We start from the raw sequence: 21,561 nt of genomic DNA on the forward strand, positions 1-21,561 counted from the left end.
CTTTTGACATCCTCCTTGGCCTTAGCCTATATATCCTCAGCATTATCCTGATGATGAACATCTTTATTTGGTATCAACAGATATAAGTATTCAGGCAACAAAATTTACAGTACTAAGCTCTTGTACAGTTTGTAACTGTGCAGCAGATGCAAATCAGAAAATAAGAAATCTCAGTGTGCACATGTTGCTCAACAGATGCAGGGAAAATAGTCCTTGTCATATGGCAATTAAAAACAAAAAATTCTTTAAATCCAGATACAGCAAGTGAACAGAGAAGAAGTATAGAGATAGAAATAATAGACCTTGAATTGTCTTTGTTTTTTAATAGCTTGGAAGCACATGTTATTTGAGCACTGAGTGTATAGTGTTCAACTTATCTGGTGCATCTACTCATCTGTTATAGCAGCTTTCCTGATCTTCCTTTTCCTGAGTGTGCTTCTATCACATGCACTCTTTATCCTATCATGCCCCATCTCCCTTACCTTCTTCTCAGGCTACATACACCAAGCTAACAGTTTTTCTCTTCCATCATCTGTTTCTCTCATTTTGATTATCTGAATTCAGCCTCAGACAAAAATGGCCACCATTAAACCATCATATATTTTAAAAATCTCCATCTCTGTGCTTCATTAAGATATCCCACTGTGCTCTTCACTTTCTAGAGCACCCAGATGATATTGTTTTAAGGAAATTTCACCATTTCCAACATTAATTTTATTGCTTTGCAAATTCACCCACATATTTAGTTACATTGTAAACTCTTTCATTTCACTGACAAGGCTTATGGCTTTTGGAAAACATCTGTGTATTCGGAGATTTGGAAAAGCAAATTAATCAATTGCAGGTTATTTAACTAATTACCACTGCGCTGGAAGTACATACTACTCCTATAAAATCAGAGAGCTTATATCACACTGCACATGTAGAGAGACTGTCTCGAAACCATTTATCAGTGATTCAGTCTTTTCCTTAAAATGTGACCAACACAGTATTGGCAATAACTGGTAAAAATCTGTGCTAAGAAGAAAGCAAGTCTTTCTTTCTTGGTGAAATGGGTTTCAGAAGGGATGAAAAGCATATACATAGGGGGTTTCAAAAGAAACAAAGATTTTCTAGCCCCTCACAAGCTGCTTGAAGAACCTGCACATCCTCACATTTTTGATTCAACAGTGACTTCCAGTTAAAGAAACCACAGTTCAACAGGTGCTTAATAATAATAGTGTCTGTGGTATAAAACAGACTTCTATAAGGATTTTTTTAATCTGAATGTAACTATCATGTAATACATAGAAAATTGGTTTCTTTTATACTAACAAAACAACAACTGAACAAGACTATCAAAACCGTTAACAGGGCAAATTTATACCTGTCAGTCTATTCTCTGGTACCAGCATGTATTTTTTTCCTGATTTTTCCACCAATATTTTTACATTAATCTAGGTTTTAAGTATTTTTAGCCTCTACGACCATCCCAGCTCAGTTAACAGACCCTTTTGTGCAATATCCAGGACCACATACAAGAATATGAATGAAGTACCTGCTTTCAAGAATAGCTTGCTCCACACAGAAGGTTTTCTCTCTGGAAGACATTTCCAGTGAGTGTTGGCTCATTGCAGATAAGAACTTGAGAATCAGCTTAGTGCTTTCTGTCTTACCAGCACCACTTTCACCACTGAAAGAAGAAGAAGAAGAAGAAGAAGAAGGAGAGTTTTGACAGTTCCAGCAGCAGGGGAAAAGTCCTTTGGCCAATTCTCTAAGTTACAATAAGCTAGAGACTGGGACACGTATGTAGGACTATCAAATAGCAGCAGAATTCATAGTAAGCATAATACACCTTTAAATTTGCTGAATATGACATTCAACAAAAAAAATATGCTAACTTCACACTTTGCACCACTTTTCAGACAGCATTTCAAGGCATTTATTGAATATAGATGTGCAGGACATCCATGAGGTTAAGAAGAGTTCTCTGAACACACAGGACCAACAAGCCTCACCAACAGAGAAAAGCAAAAATAGCACAAAGAGGCACAGTCTCACAGCTTAAAAATGGTCAGTGAGAAAGTAAAGAATGTGGGGACTTTCCCTAAGCAAATGAAGCTGGGAAGGTCTGGAATTAAGCTGCAGCAGTCTAGCTAAGGAGGCAGCCTTGCTGCAAAGACAGAGAACATTAGAGACACCAGTGCATGTTATAGCACATAAAAGCTGCTAATACTATTAATGCTGATACTCTTCATGAGGTACACATGTTCTTTAAACAAACTTTCTAATGGCAGGCCAAATAAACCATACTTACCTGAATTCAAAATGACTCTGTATATTTTCACCTAGTCTTTTACTTCTCTCCTTCAGTGCACATGCAGCATGTATAACCTTTCATCTTTACCACCAAAGGAACTAAGTTATGTAGAAATGCTAAACTGACATTTGAAAAGCAAAATATTAATAAGCAATACTACTGATGTAAGCAGAAAGCAATATACTTGATTTCCTTTTTTAGACCATTTGACTGAAAGGTGTAAATTTTGCTTGTTTCCCCAATCTCACTTCTCTTCAATCATGTATCTTTTAATTAAAAGCACGCTGTGAAGTATGAAGAAACAAAGCTTGTGGTTTGTCTAGTTTGTTTACTTTTCATCTGAAGTCATGGCATCAAATATTAACCTGCAACCTAATTCCTAGTTTTCTTAATTCCTAATTAAGCTGTGCCTAATTCTTGTTTACTTCCATGAGAAGGAGGTACATTTTGGCCTCATCCTACCCTTTTCATTGTAGCAGGTTGGAGGTCTGTCATTGACTAGGATGGAGCATAACTAGGCTTATGTAATAAGCACAGTTTAGCTGACAGTCTTTCGTTGTACCATTGTAAGTGGTAAACCTAGTCGCTTTAGGTCATGACAAAGGATAATGATGGTTTCTAGTAAAAAAAGCAAAGAACAAAGGTATAGCCCAAGGAAGCAGTAGTGCAATGAATAGTTACAAAAATAATCAAGGAAGAAGCATAGATTACATAATGAGTCTAAAAGTCTTTTAGCTGAGATTTATTTTTAAACATTTCCCAGAAAGAATCAGCAAGTCTTTAAAATGTTTCAAAAACCTCATTAAAAATACACTACACACTGGTAAGTTTGAGTTATATATGTTTTATCCATCATATATTTACCATCTCAAACAAATTCTGCAGTATGTTTAATTTAATTTTACCCTCGGGATTCCAGCTTATAACCACCTTCCTCCACAGTCTAAGCCTTTTTGGTATCTGTTCCCTTTCTCTCTGCAGACCCATACGCATTCATGCTCCTTTGCCAAGGAAGTAAATCTTTACTATATCCCATATTTGATACTGGCTCTTTGTATCTTAAAAGACTAGCACAACACTTTTACTATTTTGAAAGTAGTTCGCATATGCTTGCCTGGTGCAAAAATCCTTTGTCTGGTGCAAAAATCCCATCAAGAGGCACATATCTCTTCCTGCTTACATTCTCTTGCTTTGAGCTCCATTGCTGAGATCTGGGTGTCAGAGTGACATCAGCTCTTCTGAGGACACTATCCTTCACCTGTCACCATCACACAGCCTACATTCTGAAGCATTAGTAGTTGCACCATGGAAGCTGTGTTATCCCAGCGTAATCAAGAGCAATTCTGTAAGTGATATATTCAAAGCTCATTGAAAAGTATTTTCTATACTTATTTCTAGTAAAGTTGATACTATGCAGGACTATAATCTCTTGATTTTTTCTTAGAACACTAGATGCTCAGGACTGGGTCACCCAAAGATCTGCCATCCTGTATCTGACAGTGACCAAAAGGGGACACTCAGAGAAGACAATATTTTCCCTTCCATATTTTCCCAGCTTCCCAGCGTCTTCTAATCCTCAATGGACTTATCTTCCATGAGTTTCTAGCCACATACCTTAAAAACCTCATGAACTTCTAACATCCAAAACATCCTACTGTAAAGGTGATTATAGGCTGTACAAAAAGCCATCTCCTGCTGACTTGGATTTACCTATAAGCTTCATTTGATACCATCTAGTTCTTGTATTGGAAGGAACAGCAAACAATACATCCCTGCAGTCCCTCTCCCTGCTACTCCCGACTTCACAGACATCGATCACCCTGCTGCCAAGCTGTCCAGTTTACTCAGCCATTCCCACATACAGAAGCCACTCTACACTTCTGTTCCCTTTTGTTCTCCTCTGAAGCATCAAGTCCTTTTGGATATAAAGCTAGGGGGAAAATGCCGTTCACAATATTCAAGACGTGAGCAGACCATGGATTTACACAATGATCTCTATTTTGTTCTCTAGTCCTTTGCTAGTAACGACTAAATTCTATTTAGTTTTACAAATACTACTGAGCATTGAGTGGATGATTTCACAATCCCTCCAGCATGACTGCAAGACTTCATTCCTATATGACGCTGCTCAGCTCAGGACCTATTATTTGGCGTGTGTGAAGGTAGCTGTGATTTTTTTCCCTTCCCTTTGAATATATTAAATATGAAAACAACCCACAAGGCCCCCATTTAGGAGATCTTTAATCTTTCTCCATGACTTGTTCTACACAAGGCATCTCACGAAGGGCACAACAATCTGAACTCCATACTGATGCAATGAAAAATGGGGGTCAGTAAGAGAGACTTCTCATTCTGAAGGACTTGATGCAAATAAGGCTCGATCAACACAACTCTAAATCACTTGTCAGCTCTTTCTTCTGGCTTTAAAACCCCAAAGACAGACACACACAAACAAAATAGGCCTCATCAGCAAACATAGTTTTTTAAAATGCACAAGAGAATTTTGGTATGTCAGCCTCATAAGCAAGTCTTCCATCAAAAATCTGGGTCTTATCCAAAGAGTAGTTTGTTTTATGTTGATTTTCAAGCTGAACAACAAAAAAAATGTCAGGCCATCAGATGACAGATATATAACAGACAGAACAAACTGTTTTTTGACTATGATTTCCCACTCATGGCATCAACCTGAGAATGTAACTCAGCGTGGCTGTTGCCACTCCTTCTATTGCTCTACACTTCTTAGACCACCATATACAAAAAAAGCAACAAAAATATACAAAATATACAAAACTACAACCTAAACATGTCAGCTAATCATGAGTTGAACTCAGAGAGGTCTCTTGACTGCTTGGCTATTCCTCAATTAACAGCAAGGAATTCCCTTCCTGTTCCTGCCAAGGTGCCCAGACCAGCTATTCAGCTTGAGCTGTTCATTTGGCTTTCCATGAACAGCAGCATGGGAGCTGAAACAATCAGATGATGTAAATAGTTTTGTAATGTGTCTGTGACAGCACCAAATTTAACTGTGATAAGCTTCCCCCCCACCCCAAAATGAAACTGGCCATTTGAAAGGTTCAGAACAACATGAACACAGACATTTTTGAATTAAAAGCTTTAGCTCAATAAACACAGAATCAACTTCTAGCCTGGCAGAAAAAAAAATCGTAATTGTGTTAATATTTTAATGCACAGGTTCTGCACGGTTTCTCCACTGCGCCCCTCTGTTGACATTATAGGCTAAGTCATTCTTTTACAGTATTAGCATAAATAAGCCTATGTAGCACTGATCAACAACCAAGCATCTTCAGAGAAGTTCACAGAATATTATCCCTTCTATATTCACATTTTCACCTTTATTCTGAGAGGTTATACTGGAAAAATGATCTGGGATTTATTTTACATTTTAGCTCACTATTGGTGATAGTTTTTGATTCACATTCTTGCTTTAATTCTCTCATTTTATTCCACTCAGAAAAATTCAAAACATTTCAAAATAATCTAGAAGCTTTTTCACAGGTTTTTGATTCCAAATACCACATTCTTAAAAAGGCATCTCCAAAACAAAGCTGAACAAATTCTGACCGCCAGCAGGAGGCACTTCAAGTCCAGCAGATCATTAAAAAAAAAAAAACAAAAAAACAAAAAAACCCCACCAACATTGTAAATGCCTTACTTCATAAGGCAGTTTCCACTTGCTATTGAGTTTTTAGATCCCCAAACTAGGAACAGGTGAAAACTGCGTATCAGAATTTGAAACCTACTCTGAAAACTTACTGATTTTAACTGAATGTGTTTATTATATTTTCATGTGGGAACAAAATTTTCTTTTGTATCATCACTTACATGAAATATAATACTAAGTTATTTGCCTGAATTCAGACATTAACCAGAGTCCTGCTTGACCATATTTTCAAATGCCAGTAATAACCAAGTGAGCCTGACAGTGAGTTGCTGCAACATCAAATTCTAAGCCAGCCATGCAGGCATGACCAGGATGCTGAACAGGACTAGGGAATTGGCTCTGCCTCCAATTTGATGCCCCAAACTGAATTATGCAATCGTGAAGACCTTCCTAAACTTCAAAATGCCCACTGAAAACATCTAGTAACTTTAAAAAATCCTGCTCCAAGTCCTTTACAAGCTACAGTAGATTATCTTGCTTTACAAAAGGAAATTTATTTTGTATTTGTTCTTGTAAATTACAATTTCCCTCATATTCTGTAGAAACTGAAGATACCCTTAGAAAGTAGTATTACTACACTTGTCCAGAACATTGAACTTATTCAGAATCATTGTTTTAGTCCAAGACTATGGCAAACTATCTTAAAAGGTACTGCTAACATGAAACTTTTCCTTATTATGGCTCATCTCTACCAAGGCACATGGTTTGCAGAGCAGAGACTGCTGGAAACTCCTCCAGAGCTTCTGAGACTTTTCTTTTCCAGGACAAATTCTGCCTCTCTTTTTGTGGCTTGTGGAGAATTGGAAAGAAAGGTAAATACTTAGGCCAATGTATGATGAGATTAAGAAAAATACCAGTGGCCACTAGGTAGGCATCAGAAAGGATTTCAGTCCTGAAGATTCAGGGTAGGTGGACTGTTCATTAATAATTATCTGACATTACGCCATGAAATCATGATTCCAAACTAATTTTTTTTCAAATGAAGCAGGTACATTTAATTTTTTCTTGGAGTGTAACCTGGACTGAGCTTTAAATGTACAATAGTGTGTATGCGTGTATGCATGTGCATATATACATATATTTGTGTGTGTGTGTATGTATATATAAAAGGGAAAAAAAAAAAAAAAGGAAGCAAGTCTATAATTGAAAATACATGCAGCCCTCCCTATCTCTGTGCCATTTTAGGCATTATTAGGCTGAAACTGCCTGGAGAAGAGAGAGGACAGAGTAGCACTTCCAGCTAAGAGCTTTCAGAGAAGTTGAAAACAGACTTAGCGGTGCTGTATCTGATTCACATTTCCAAAAACAGCTTGGGTTTTTAACATGTGCTAAATCATTTTCTCTTCCAGGCAAACTTGCAAACTGGTCTGTAATTTTAAATGTAGGTAGAAACCAACCTCCTACTGCAGAAGGCATGGCTGCCACTTTGTCACATCCCTTCTCTGCCCTGCCAGCTGCCTGGTCCCCAGTCCATGGCTGCTTCAAGAGCTCCCATGGAGGCCAGGAGAAAGCCAAAATCATGTCAGCTTGTGCCTGAAGAGTTCTCATTTCTGTCACATTTGCTCAAATTTGAGGCTGGTGGAAGGCGAAAGCAAACAGGCTTAATCAAGGCCCTGTTACACCCAAAATACTGCCGAAGTAGGAGAGAGGGGAGACGGGGAATAGGAGCTCTCGCTTGCGGTGCATCTACCCTGAGAGAACGGAAAGGTGCCGTACAACCACGGCCACCGTGCTGCCCCTGCTGATCCAGCACGCCGTGCCAGCGTGCTGGAGAGGCATCGGCTTTCCTGCTGCATAAGCCAGTGCAGCTGAGCTGGCATGCTGCGGGAAGAAAGCCACATCAGGAAAAGAGCTGGCTCTTTTTACTTCTTTTCTGGGATGTGAAGGCAGGAGGGGCTGCAAGCAACTAAAAGTTATTGAAATGCCAACTGCTCTCCATCTACATTCGGCATCAGCAAAATTCTGAACACAAGCACCACAGTGGATCAAAAGGGAAGCTATTAAATCACCATTAAATTAAAGCACAATTAGATTAAGCAAGGAAAATTAATCAGGCAGAAATAAGCAACTCAAATGTGGAGGGTTTTCTCTTTCACTATCATTATTTACTGTCTTCCTCAAGACTGGGATGGGAGTTTTGTTTTGTTTTTCCTTCTTCTCTAGATATCAGGTTCAGGGTCTAGCAGTGACAAACTACCAAGCTGCATGGTGATGCATAAACCAGTAGGGGAAGCGCTTAAATTAAAATCAGAGGGGTAAGCAGCAAAAATGCACAAAAATAAAATATTTTTTCAATACATTAAGTTATAGGATGCATAAGCAAAATGAACATTTTGTCAGAGGTCAACAGAATGATAAACAGCAAATTCAAAAATCTCTTCCACACCTCTGATGATTTAAAAACATGCTTTCTCTTAGAGTTTTCCTCTCCATTTGGCCCAAATATATATTTCTAAATCACCTTTAAAAGCCAACCAGCAGGGATAATTTAAACAGCAGCCATTTACCTGATGAGGATACACTGGTTGTCATGACGCTTCCAAAGGCAGCGGTAGCACTCGTTTGCCACAGCAAAGATATGAGGTGCAATCTCTCCCATGTGGTGCTTGCTGTATTGCTCCACGGCAGTGCAGTCATACAGTCCTGGAATGGTCTTGTATGGGTTCACAGAGGCAACTATGGAACCAATGTATGTCTGCAAGCATACAATTTCCCCACAGTTATTATACATGTGATGGAATAGAATAAAAGTCAATAGAAAGACAATAAATAAATGTTTGCAAAAGCTTGACAATCCTTATGGAGTTTGGATATAGGTGCTAGCATTTTTTCCTGCTTTTTTCCCCCTTTGACAAAAGCAACAAATGGGTGAAAATTGTTTCCACCTCCATCACGTTTTCATACTTATCCCATCAACAGCACAGAACTCCTCTGCTGTACAAACCTCTGTGTTAACATCACTCACAGCTGCATAGTAACATCTACAAGCACTTCTGAAAGTCTGCTTCTCATCCATTCCTAGGGACATACTGAACTTACCAAAACCGCACTGTATCCATAAGTGCCCAAAATTGGGGAAAAAGTCTGGAATTCCATGCACCATATCAAAATCCTTCCCTGTTCTGCTCCGTATTTTTTTAGCAGAATTATGCCTTACTATGGTAGACATTAACACCATTTTATGGTAAAATGCCCTGAAGAGAGCACATGAACAGGCAGGTGATCCAAAAAAATTGAGCATCTGCAAGTTAATTTACGGCTTCTCTGATGCACAATGGCAACGTGATGAGGTGTTCATTTCTAGCACATTGCAATTACGGAGCACACTGGTTAAAACCACCCAGGTAGTAGTTTAAGCCCATTCCATTGCCTTAACTCATTAAGCTGTGGTAATGTGATCATTTGCAACAGTCTATTCACACTGCTGCTCATTTTCTCAGTCTTTTTCTCCCTTCACAGTGACCTTCTACCCATCTGAATATATTTTTCAAATACAATCATATTAAGTAAGAGAGAGAACATCAAGTATGTTATCTCCTGGATTTAAAAATATCATTCTAGGGCATGTAAAACTGATATATCACATGATGTGTGTGATGTTACCACTGTGACACTAATTTCATGTTGTCAAGCACTCTCAGACGGTATGTGCAGGAAGCTAGCATGTGGCTTTCAGCAGCCCTGCTGTGGACTTGCTAACTGCTGGCCTGCTATGGTTCAAGTCCTGTTAACAAGGGCTTCACGTACAGACTTCGGCTGCAGATAATCCTGTAATCACCATCATGAATCCAGCTATGAAATTCACAGCACGACAGGGGAGTTTTTCATTACCCTGCACCTTACCTAGAAAGGGCTTCACAGGCAGCTGCTTGCATTTCACAGAAATGTAGCCCCAAGTTCACTACTCGTAGCTCCTCTCTTCTCTAGCAAGCCACCACAATGGGCTTTAATAAGACTTCCTCTTCTTCCCATTGATTAATATGTAATTACAATTATGAATTACCTCGCCTTTCTCACTGTTTTTCTGCTGTTGTATTTCCCAGTATCCATCTGTTCATCTTCAATGAGGTCCAATACAAGTAGCAGCTCTGAGCTTTTGTTAAAGGGACTACAACAATGTCCTTAATACTATGAAAATTTTATTAAATACATGGGGAATATTCCTCCTCACTGTAACTAATGTATATTTTACAGAGCTGTGAACCTTCAATCTATATGTTTTATAAAAATCCCCATGCTGTGCAACAGTTCATAAGGTTTCATCTAGAGGAAAGATACCATTTCAACACAAAATTGTATCACAGGCCAATTACAGTGCTGAGACAACAGTTTAATTTCCCGGGATCATTCTCTCTTGGGGGTTCTCAAATAACTAATGAGAAATTCTTTAAGAACAAGCTTCTTGCTTGTTTTATACACAGATCAGATAGGCAAAATTTTAGGAGATTTATTTAAATTTCATGAATACAGTGCAGACATGATCAACAAAACAGACTGCTGTACATCTAGTGCCTTACCTTATTAAAAAGTCTGAGTACCTTACTAAAAAGTCTGAGTGGTTAAGTAAAAACAGTAACTCGGGGCATATTATCAAAATAGATACCATTCCAAACAAGCAAATAAAAAAATCCCCTCAGAACATACAAACACTGATACCCTATAATTTATAACGATAAACAGCTTTATAACGATTTACAGCTTTCACATGATCAAATACATAACAGAAGAACATCACAACACTCCTTCCTTGATCCTCCTGTGATAAAGCACTGGCAAATTGCTCCACCAGCGACTACAATACAAATTTTCTTGCTTCTCCTGTTTCAAACTGTACACCAGAGGTAACAGCAGTCTGCTTTTGCACCAGTGCTCAAAACAATCTATCACATGGCTTAAATTAAAAAAAAAAAAAAAAAAAAAAAAAGATAAAAACACTGTGTAGAATGTCAATAATTACTATGAATAAGAAAAGTTTTCTTTTCTATTAAAGTAAGTCAGCTTCCTTTACTCCTCATAATGAATGTAAGGAATCATGAACAGAAAAATACTGTATTATAGTAACAGCAGAAACTCAATGACTAGCAGAAATGATGCCAGTGAAAACTATTCTTACACCATCTCAGGAAATATCTTTTAGAACATGTCACTATTTAATTTTTTTTTTCTCTCTTTCTTTCAGCAAAGAGCAGGAGAATCATAATTTCTATTCAAACAGATAACATTTTGTGGTTCCAATTTTCTGTTGTTTTGAATATATGTTATTTCTTGGCAAAACAAGTTAAATATGTGTATAAACTCTTATAAAATTATAACAATACAAACCAGAACAGACTTGAGCCCACAAAAATAACTTTTTCATATCAAGACACGATCACTAACAAGCTATAGCTTCTCAGGCATAATGCAGTAGATTTATCTTCTAGCAAGTGTGGTAATCCAACCCAGCAGCAGTCAGGACTAGATACCCAACAGACCACAACTGTCCCTGCAAGAACTAATTAGGGGTTAGCTGGGCCATGTGAACATTTCACCCTAACCCGAGGCAGTCCAGCAAGATATTAATGAAGTTAAGTTTTTCACGTTTCTATTCTACAGTTATTAAAAACTACTCCCATTATTTAAAAAAATCCCATTGAAGGATACATCTTCCCAAAATCTTCCTGAACTTCTCCTGGGTCACTCTACAGCAACAAGATCTGTTAGCAACTTCTAAGAAGTATTTCTTACGTCAGCTCCAGGCTTACTGCTTCTCCTGTCAACTGAGTATCACACACTCTTATTAATAAAAATATTCTATTAAAAGTAGATCCCACCTCTGCTGAACTCTACCTGGCATCTCTAAGAGTCACTAAGTCAGACATGTGACACACGATATAACCTGAATTCACGTACAGAACTGTGCCATTTGCTTTGCTGACCAATTTGTTACATCCCCGTGCAGGGCTCTGCTTTGTATCCCCTTTGGGACTCTAACTATCCTCACAAGTCCACTGTTTTCTATGATGGCAGACTTTCCATCTTTGCAAGTACAAGCATGCTAGCAGCCAGTTAAGCCAGTGTAGAGATGCACAGAAAAATGCAGGGCTGTTTAGTGGATGGATGTTATATGCAGAACACTAGCTCTGCATCAGGCACCATTCACATAATAAATTAAAGCAGTTAACAGTCAGAGGTATGAACTCTAAATTACTTTATTATGCTAGCAGCACATAGTTGAAATCACTCAGAAACAGTATTTTCACATGTCATTTCCACTTAGCTTAAAACAGAGCTAATTCAATTTTCTCTTTGTTCTTTGTAGTTTCTAATCTCATTCTCAGAGTCAAGAATTACTCATTTTAATGAAAACACTCAAAAGCAGTTATGAATAGGAAAAACACTCATACCATTGACAGCGTACTAGTGAGTAGATAGGATTTCACATGATTTCTTGTTGAAAAAGTTTGAGAGGTATTTCAGGGAAATACTGTATAAAGCTTCGACCACAAACCCTGTTTTCTTAAGTCAGTGGCAATGAACAGAATAGGACAGTTCCCTTCTCTCTCCCTATTATATAACCAACCCCAAATTTTAATCAGTACCACACAAATTCTTGAGTTATTTTGTTACAGACTAAACCAGCACAAATTCATTATCAGATCACTTCTAATAAAGTCATTTGAACCTAAGAATAAATAAAAGTTAAGTAATTCAGCTTGAATCCCAATGCTGTACTTTGATACGATATTAAATGCACACACTCTTTTTTCACTTTTATATTTTTACAGAAACTTTGTAATTATAATGCATCTCCTAAGACACTTTTAGTCACAAACCATAGACATTCCTGCACCCCTTTTAACATAAAAACGAGGAAATAAGATTGCTTGCTGATCCTAAGAGGACTTAGAAGTTCAAATCCTGTCTTTTTGCCTAGACAGTCAACAAGACAATAGCATCACAAGAGTCAAAATAAAAGAGATGCATTTGAGAACAGAGGATATTTTTCATCAGTTCTCTGAATGCACTTCTTTGTTTTGCTTGTTGTCTTCTAATAGCAAGCAACTTTGAGTCTCTTGTCTTGAAACTGCCACAGACTTCCTCAAGCAACCAAGGCCAATTCAATTCTTTAACAAAGTTAAGAGATCACTAAGTTTATCAAGACCCGTAGCAGTACTCCAGAAAAAAATTTAAGCGGTCAGAGTGGTCACATCTATCATTATAGGGGCTTTGTTTACATAAGAAACATGCAATCAGTTTAACTGAATCTGATGTCAAACACATTTAAATAGTGTAAAAAGCTTTAACCGGTTAAAATCAGCTTTTTCAAGTTAACCCTAAAATTATTAGAAAAAGGGTTGTAATAGTTAAACCAAATCCAGTTTGAAATGTCCTTCTTTCTCATGTAGAAAAGGCTTTGAAATTAAAATATGAAAAAGTAAAAAATTTCACCCTTCAAGAATTGTTTCACATTTTTCCATATAGAAAAAACAAAAAAATAAGAGGATTGGCCTCGAGTAGTATCACTTCATGAATCCTATAAAGCAAACACACTACACATATCAGAACCACCTGGCTTTCTACCTTTTCCCCTTCACAGACTTTTTGGGGTTCATCCTTTCAGCTTTGCTCCATGTCCAGCAGTCATCTGCCTTCCATTTCTTCCCACTTAAGCCAAGATTTCAGCATCACCACAATTACTTTTCTCTTCCTGAGGATGGAAAGAAGGTAGGAGCAGGCCCGAAGGTTTTCCTACAGGACATTATATGCTGCTTCTGAACTTTGATTTATAAACACAACAGAAGCTAAAACTGCTCGCACTATTGGAACTGGCACAAGGAGATCACATGCCTCAATTTCAGTCCTCGTGTTTCTTCAGAGACACTGAAAAACAGTATCTCCTTCCCAGTATTGCCTAAGATGGTACTAGAAATGTTGGAACCCATCAAATATAGAATTTAGATGCTTTGTTACAGATGTATACATTAAGAATGCGAAATACAATTTTTTTTTTCTTGACAACTCTCTTTTCAGAGCACTTTAAAGATATCCCAATCTGTGACAGGAAAAAAAAAAATCTATTCTTATTATAGAAATGGAATCATGTTTATAGAACATCAAAAGTTCTTTATCTGTATTGTTTTAGCGCAACTGGAATTATTCAAGGGACTGATTCTGTTTTGTGAAAAGTAAAGGCGAGGTGTGCATTTTGTCTCCTCCCCCTCCCTTTTTTGAAGAATAGTATTAGTATCAACTAGATAATTTATTCAAAAATATTACCTGCTGGGCTGTCCCAGGATATGTGGCAACTTCAAATGAAACTGCAGTGGAATTGGTTCACTAGAAAGTTACTTTACGACTCCTTTAAACAAAATACGTGGAAAGGTTTTTATTGTCATTCCACAGAAGTTGCACTTCCATCATACCTTTAAATTATCAAGACTGAAGTAACACTACCAAATTAGAAAACCTACACTTTCACAGTACATGCAGATGGAGACAATGTTTGAAAGAACACAAAATAGCTGTCAAACTTCAATGTCAAATTTCAAGGGTACAGGAAACAATACCTGGACATAGAAGAGTTTGCCTAATACTGTAGGTACAGCTTTCACTGTTCCAGGTTCTCCCAGGTGAAAGGATTTATAATCATGGTTGAGTTTATATTGAGGCAAAGATAACTAGGTCAACAACCATATACACGTCAGCATAAAAAGTAAGAGATGGCTGGACTGTATTTTGGCATGCTTTTTAGAGGAGAGAGCAGAAGGGGCAGGGATATATCATAAACAGGATGATAATTACACTCTCTTTCATGCTAGGATCTTGATTTATCCTCCCTGTGGTAAGTATGTCCTGTATTTCAGCTAGTCCCATGCTAATTTCAGTGGGATGGAATCCAGTTCTCTCCCTAAATTATAAGCTAAAACGTCTGGTGTCAAGTTCCCTTCTTAAAAGCCATAATCAAACTGAAGTACTAAACTACAAGTTTAGATGTTTTCAACCAACTAAACCATTTCTGTGATGTAAAAGTCATACTCTGTAATCATTCTTATATGCATAGGCTTCTCCTGTGCAGTGACTCATGGCAGGTTTTCAACAGTCCAACAAATATACATCTGCTTTGTTTTTCCTTATCAGTTATGTTCTCTGTGAAGGCACACCCCATTACAACACCAAAACTGTCTTTTCCACCTCTCAAGACCACTTACAGAATTAGTTGCAAAATGAGGTATACAGGCAACGCTACAAACACCAGAGTTAGCACCCACTGAAGAAGACCATTTCAAGAGAACGAGAACACCACTGAAATTCTCACCAAGAAGATCAAGTAATAACAGGCAGCTACCTCCATTCAGAGCTGCCTGCTAAATGTTCTCCCTCTCACTGTTTTCCCCAAGCCTCTTCTCACCCACATTCACATCAGTTAATTGTATTTTCTGATACCTCCATGAGGTAAACTGCAGCAGCCTGCTCTACCAGCTACCTTCCTGATGGCCTTTGCCCTTCTCATGCTGAGCATGGAGTAGATCCAAGAAACAACTGATCCAGGTATTCTCAAAGCCAGCCAATATCTTTACAGTCTGCTGTGTTTACCTTTCAACCCAATTAAAGTGACCATTCGCTTCCCTTGGTATGGAGCATTAAGCAACACTACCCTGTCCCCAAGTCTCTCCATGGACAAAGGCCAGGTTTGTTACTTCTTCATTAGAAAATGGGACTTTGCAGCCCAGCTACCTTTAACTTCTAAAACAAGCTAATCTTTCTCTCCCCTTCCTATAGCTTCGGCACCGCATATTTATAATGCCCCTGTTCCAGCCAAGTAAATGAAGCTAGAAAATCTTTGTACCCATTTCTTAACAGTTAAAAATTTGGAGTTTGTTCACTTTAGCTATCAAAGGAAATACCCAGATGTGACCAAACTAGTGCATACAGGCAGTCTTATCTTTCAGCTTATCTCTGAAAAAGGCTCAGAAACAGTGAAGAACCTGCACAAAACTAAACTCTCCAAAGACTGAGACACCCGCTCACAACTTGAGCTCCTCCTCTTTTGCCACTAATTTGCTCTGACTGAAGAGACAATCCTGAGTGGATGGAGACATTCAAGAAATTCCATAAATATTATCCAGGATCTGCAGGATGCTCACAGATTCTCCAAAGATTTCTGTCTGGGGGGGGTCCAGCACTTGAACTGGAATTGAAGAAATGCCCAAGTATTTTCAAAGGGTCAAAGAAGAAAAAAAACTCAAAAATAAAAGAAAAAAACTCAGAGAAGGAAAATCAAACTAATATAAAGAAAAAGATCGATACAAGAGTCATACACCATAGTTTAATAAATTGTGATATAAGAGACCACAGTAAAGATTTCCTCATTCAGAAACTTCACTGGTTTCTAGCAGATTTTCTCCTCAGTATAAAAAGGACTGAATTTCATTGTTTTTATTACTTTTTTTTTTCTTGACTAAAACAAGAGAATTTATAACTGGTGTTAATCCTATCTAATGTCAAGATACTGATCTTCTGTGATCTACTCCATAGACTGTCCTGTATAAACATTTACTGCTTAGGGAAGAATCTCTTCACCATTGCCAGGAGAAGAGGGGAGGTAACCTCCTGAATAAAAAGTCTGGTTGATCAGGATGAGAGATTGACTTTTGTCATTTTCAGGCCCTACAATACAGAACGTGGCTGTATGAGAGAGGCTTTCATGCACCAAGGATGAAGGACATGGGATAACATGTCCTTTCAAACTTGAAAAAAAAAACACAAGAGTATTCTTTATTTTACTTACAAGAGTATTCTCTATTTTACTTCTGCTTTCTATCATGAATTCAACCCATTCATCTGTACCAGAAATGTTTAGTTTTTATTTTTGAGCTTTTCTGTGATTGCATGGTTTGCACATCACATATTGTATCAATTCGTGTGCCAGTGCACAGCTTAATTCTAACCAGAAGATCTCTATCTGAAATCAGAAAAGGCCCCACACAGAGCAGAAACCCCACGGCTCATCCTCTCAAATGGCCTGTGGCCACACGTTGGTTCTTCTTCCTGCTTTGTTATTGGACAAAATTTACATGACTCTTTCAAAGCCGCCTGAAGGTACAACTGACCCTCAGCAAAGAAAAGAAAAAGAACGTTCTTCTTCCCTATATATACATCTTAGGTAACCTAAGGGGCTTTTCAGAGAAAACACAGGCAAATGAAAACAAAAATACCGGTAGATGGTATCGAAAGAGTGTTTCAAGAACACAGGAGAAATATAGAAGATAATATAAAACTTTGGAGATCCATTGTTTCATTTTGGCTGCAAATATTTTATATACTGATTCCAGATTTTCATAACCTGCATATTACTTTAATATTTTAGAAGTTTTTCTACAGAAAAGGCTATTTTGGGAGGACAGCAGGAATTATGCAGTTAACTGAGTAGAACTCAAAAGCCAGAAGATTCAAACTCCGAGTCAATTCTATGCAGTTTGTTGTATGGCACTAAACTGCTGTCAAATGACGATGGATCTAAAAGTCTGCACTAAGATGACAAACAGTATTAGCAGCCAAAAATCTTCTAAACGGAATTTTTGGACCCATTCATCTTTAAAAGGAAAGTCTAAAAAACATCAAAAGGAAATAGTTCAAACCACTAGTGAGAAATTAATTACATCTTTTCAAATGAAACTAACAGTCTGACTACGAATCAAAAGTCCATTTACACAGGAAAACAATAGCTGTAAAAATAATTTATTTTATGCTCAATTTAAATGGACTATTTACAGCCTTTCCAGTTTTAAGCTGTTCGAATATGCGGAAAAGGCAGTTGGACAGTCTAGCATAAGCAGTAAATTGTGTGCAGCTTATGGCCTTTACGGTCAAAGCTCAACTCCTGCTAACAAAACACGTGCTAGTGACAGACAAGTGGCAGAAGTTTCAGTGTCCAAATTCCTGCCCTTCTTTGCAGACTTCCTTATCTTTGTAGATGGTGTAAGCAACAGCCCTTACAGAAATCAACCTACGCAGCAGCACGGGCAGTTAAAGAAATGACTGAAAAATATCTGTTCTTCTCAGCTCATACAGAATTCCCAGTGACATTCAGCGGAGATGAGGAGAGATCAACAAAAGAGCAATGCTTCAAAGCTGAGAAGACATTAGCAATGTATATCCTCCTTAATGAAAAACGTTTGCAAGATACAGATTTCTACTTTGCAGTTTTCAATACAAAATTATTGTTAAGTAAGGCTCAGGTCTCATTCCAAACACATGGAAGTCAACAGGAATTGACCCATGTATTCATTCTACCAACTGGCCAAACGTGAAGAAAATACTGGTACTAAGCAGACAGAGCAAGTTTTTGCCAGCTAAACTCAGAAAAATGTTTCCTAGAAAGTAAACATGTTACACATTTTGTATTTAATTATTAAATGTCATATCAATTAAAGAAGGAAAACATTGTCTAGTATTCTTTCTAAGAGAGTGTTTCTCTTCTGAATTCCTCCTCCTCCTCCTCAAACAGTTTGTCTCAGGCAGTGGGCAGGATCCCCACAGCGAACCTTGCACACAGTAGGTTACCAAAAGTGCTACACATCCACAATATAAATTTACATAATAGCAAATTGTTCGTGTTGTCATCACATGCATGACAGTGTACATTGCACAGACTTTTTTGAGCAGCTCCCTTTTTAATATTTTGTTGATCACAACACCTCAAACCAAAACGATTGCTAAGACCAGAAAACATGCACCTAAAAAACCTCCAGCAGTGAGGACTTTTTTTTTTTCTTTTTAATTAGCAGTCCCATAAGTTCTGCAGTAAGGACGAATTCAGAAAGAAGTACAGTTAATGAACTAATCGAAGGCATTTGTTTACTTCATATCATTACAGCTACTCTCTTCCTCTGATGTATATAAAAAAGGAAAACAAATAAAATAATGATGTGTCCTTTGGTAAACAATGGTTGATCTATATAACTGACTATCCTTTTAGGAACAGCAATCACCAAAAATAAATTCCACTAGAATTCCAATTAAAAGCCTGCTGTGCTTATATAGATCTTTGTCTACTGCTCTCCAGTAACAGACGTGAAATGGAAGCTGTAATTAATGCTTGGAGACAGGAGTTCACTTTGAACTACATTTTGAAAACATTATCTGATGTGTGTAAGCATAACATGCTAATTATGGAGGTAAGCAGTTGTGCATAGGCAGTTTTCATGCATTCTTAACAAATGCCCTCTCTCTGGTCTGTGTAGACCAAAGGAATTGGTGGAGACAATTATTCCCATCTCAGCAGTAACACAGAAAGTGCCCTAACAGAAGGCATGAAAAACACTGTGGTTCATCAGCCTACTTTTTACATTTTAGTGTAAAAGTATAGCAATTAAATAAAGAGCAGTTTCTTCTGTAGCTATAGCGCAGATCCTACAACCTGGTCACTTGGGATTGCTCTAGAGTACTGGGAATTTGTGGGAAGGAACTGTGCACTTACAACCAGGTTGCAGACTAGATTAGAGAAAAAGGGGTTCTAAGACCTAGAGGAATAACTGAAGACTCATTCAAAGTACATATCCAATACTAATGTATATGTATTTTATGGTGCTGACTAAAGACAACTCATGTGAAAGTAAAGAAACTCTCTGGCCTAACACTTTTAGAAACTTACTGATATTTTCCAGTATTAGTGAAAATGAGTCAGAAATGTAGATTATCAGGCAGTTTAAATCATCATTGCTCTTTTTAAGTCAATGGCCCACACTGTGTTGTACCATGCAGTATGGTAGACCAAAGACCAAAGCTGTTCACTGTACAGCATTGTGCATAGATGCTTGATACATATTCTCTTAAGGCTTAACTTCTGCAGTGAATGCACTCAAGTTTTTCTATTTAAGAAAAATACCATGAATACTTCTGGCTTCACAGGTCTTCATTTCTTGCCTACTGTCTCTCACCAATCTTTCTTTGTCTCTCTGCATCTACTTAAAACTTGTATCCATGGTAGAAGATGTCCAAACAGAAATGTTTCCAAAGTGCAATAATCATGCCTGTCTTAATACACACCAGTTTTATTTAATTTGCCACTCCTCTGGTGTGCCTTGCTATTTTCCCAGTATAACATGCACCAACTTCCACTTCCTGTTGACCCCTTTAATGTGGCACAGAGGAAATGCACAAGGTCTGATATGAGTTATATTTTACTCAAAAAAACTGAGCATGCAAAAACCTAGACAATCAAAGTCAGAGAGAGCAACTGACCTAGATACTAAAGTGTCTCTGTCTGCAAACAGAAAAAATTGAAAAAATCCCCAACAGTTCATTATGCTATTGATTTATATCGCAGAAACATCAACAAGCTCCCTCAGGGAATCCTCATGCCTTAGAGAGAGAAAAACATGCAGTAATTAGATGACTTAACAAACTACAACTGAATGTGCTGTTAACGGAAAAAACAAAACAAAACAAAACAAAAAAAAAAAAGAAAAAAAACAAAGTGACTTGAAATCAGTGTTTGAACAACTGAATAGACCTTTTAAGGACAGATAACCGAGCATTCAGTGTAATGAATGAAGTGGATAAGAACTCTTACATGCAACAGTGTCAGGCAAGATGCAACTTTTCCAATTTATCCTTTTTAAAATTTGGAGGAATTTTGCTTTCTCATGCAAGTTATTACATGCTCATTGCATCAGCTGAAGAGAAAAAGGAAGAAAGTCATGAAAACATAACTCCTAATTACCGTCATCCTCTGATGTGGGTGTGGCTGGTACAGCTCTATTTGTCTACGTGGCTGGTACAACAGTTTTTATACACACATACACAAACCTAACAGATGGTTATAATTATCTGCAGGCGGGCTACAACTCTAATTTGAAAGTGAGCAAAATAGGTTATGTTCTCTTTCAACCTTCCTTGCCATTGCACTAAACTGCTTCTCAACCTCAAGGCAACTCTGTCTCCCCCAGACAAGGCCGAAGCTGCTTGGCACCCACTGGGCAAAGCAGCCAAGGCCCTGCCATATCCCACCTCACACTGTACACCTTTTGGGGCCCAGGGACACCTTTCCAACCTAAGGAAAAGTGCACACGTCAAATAATAGTCACTTCAAAGGGAAAAGTGTCTACCTGGTACTTCAGAGTTGAATTCAAAAGGGAAGAAAAATCAAACTTGTTTAGAAACTTGTTCAGTGCTTAAACACAGTCAAATGAGGATTTTTCTGTCATTGAAAATTTCCATATGGAAGTGTACAATACCATGTAAATGTATACTGAAGTTATTTTTAACTCTCCTCTCACTGCAGCAAAAACTTCTCTCTAATCCTCTGGTCTGCTCTTCTCAAATACCATTGCCTGGATCAGTAACTAACCACCAGCCAAAGAGACAAGAGAAAGGCAGATCTTTTCAGAGTCAGCTTGAACACCATAATTTATATGGCTTGCAGTACAATTCAAATAATGTGGTTTATGGCGTCTTCTCCAAGATTACGCTAGTGTCCTCCATGATGTGTACTTAACTAAAAGTAAACTAGAATCAACAGCTCAGGGAACAATTCTCCTTTGAACAGCAACAAGTCAACCACGGTAGCACTTTACATCCCACAGCTGCCTGTATT

At 37.8% G+C, this 21,561-nt stretch overlaps 1 protein-coding gene across 1 annotated transcript in view; it reads right to left on the reverse strand.

Annotated features, from left to right (window-relative positions):
• The window catches only part of MYO10 (myosin X), a 174,563-nt gene that overhangs the window by 74,081 nt on the left and 78,921 nt on the right, over positions 1 to 21,561 (reverse strand). The window contains exons 4-5 of the mRNA XM_062569834.1: positions 8,489 to 8,676; positions 1,538 to 1,672 (exon numbers count right to left, since the gene is read on the reverse strand). Coding sequence (XP_062425818.1) covers positions 1,538 to 1,672; positions 8,489 to 8,676 — 323 coding nt within the window. The remainder of the gene's footprint in view (positions 1 to 1,537; positions 1,673 to 8,488; positions 8,677 to 21,561) is intronic.

The sequence above is a fragment of the Rhea pennata genome, chromosome 2 (assembly GCF_028389875.1).
Source record: "Rhea pennata isolate bPtePen1 chromosome 2, bPtePen1.pri, whole genome shotgun sequence".
NCBI classification, from domain to species: domain Eukaryota; kingdom Metazoa; phylum Chordata; class Aves; order Rheiformes; family Rheidae; genus Rhea; species Rhea pennata.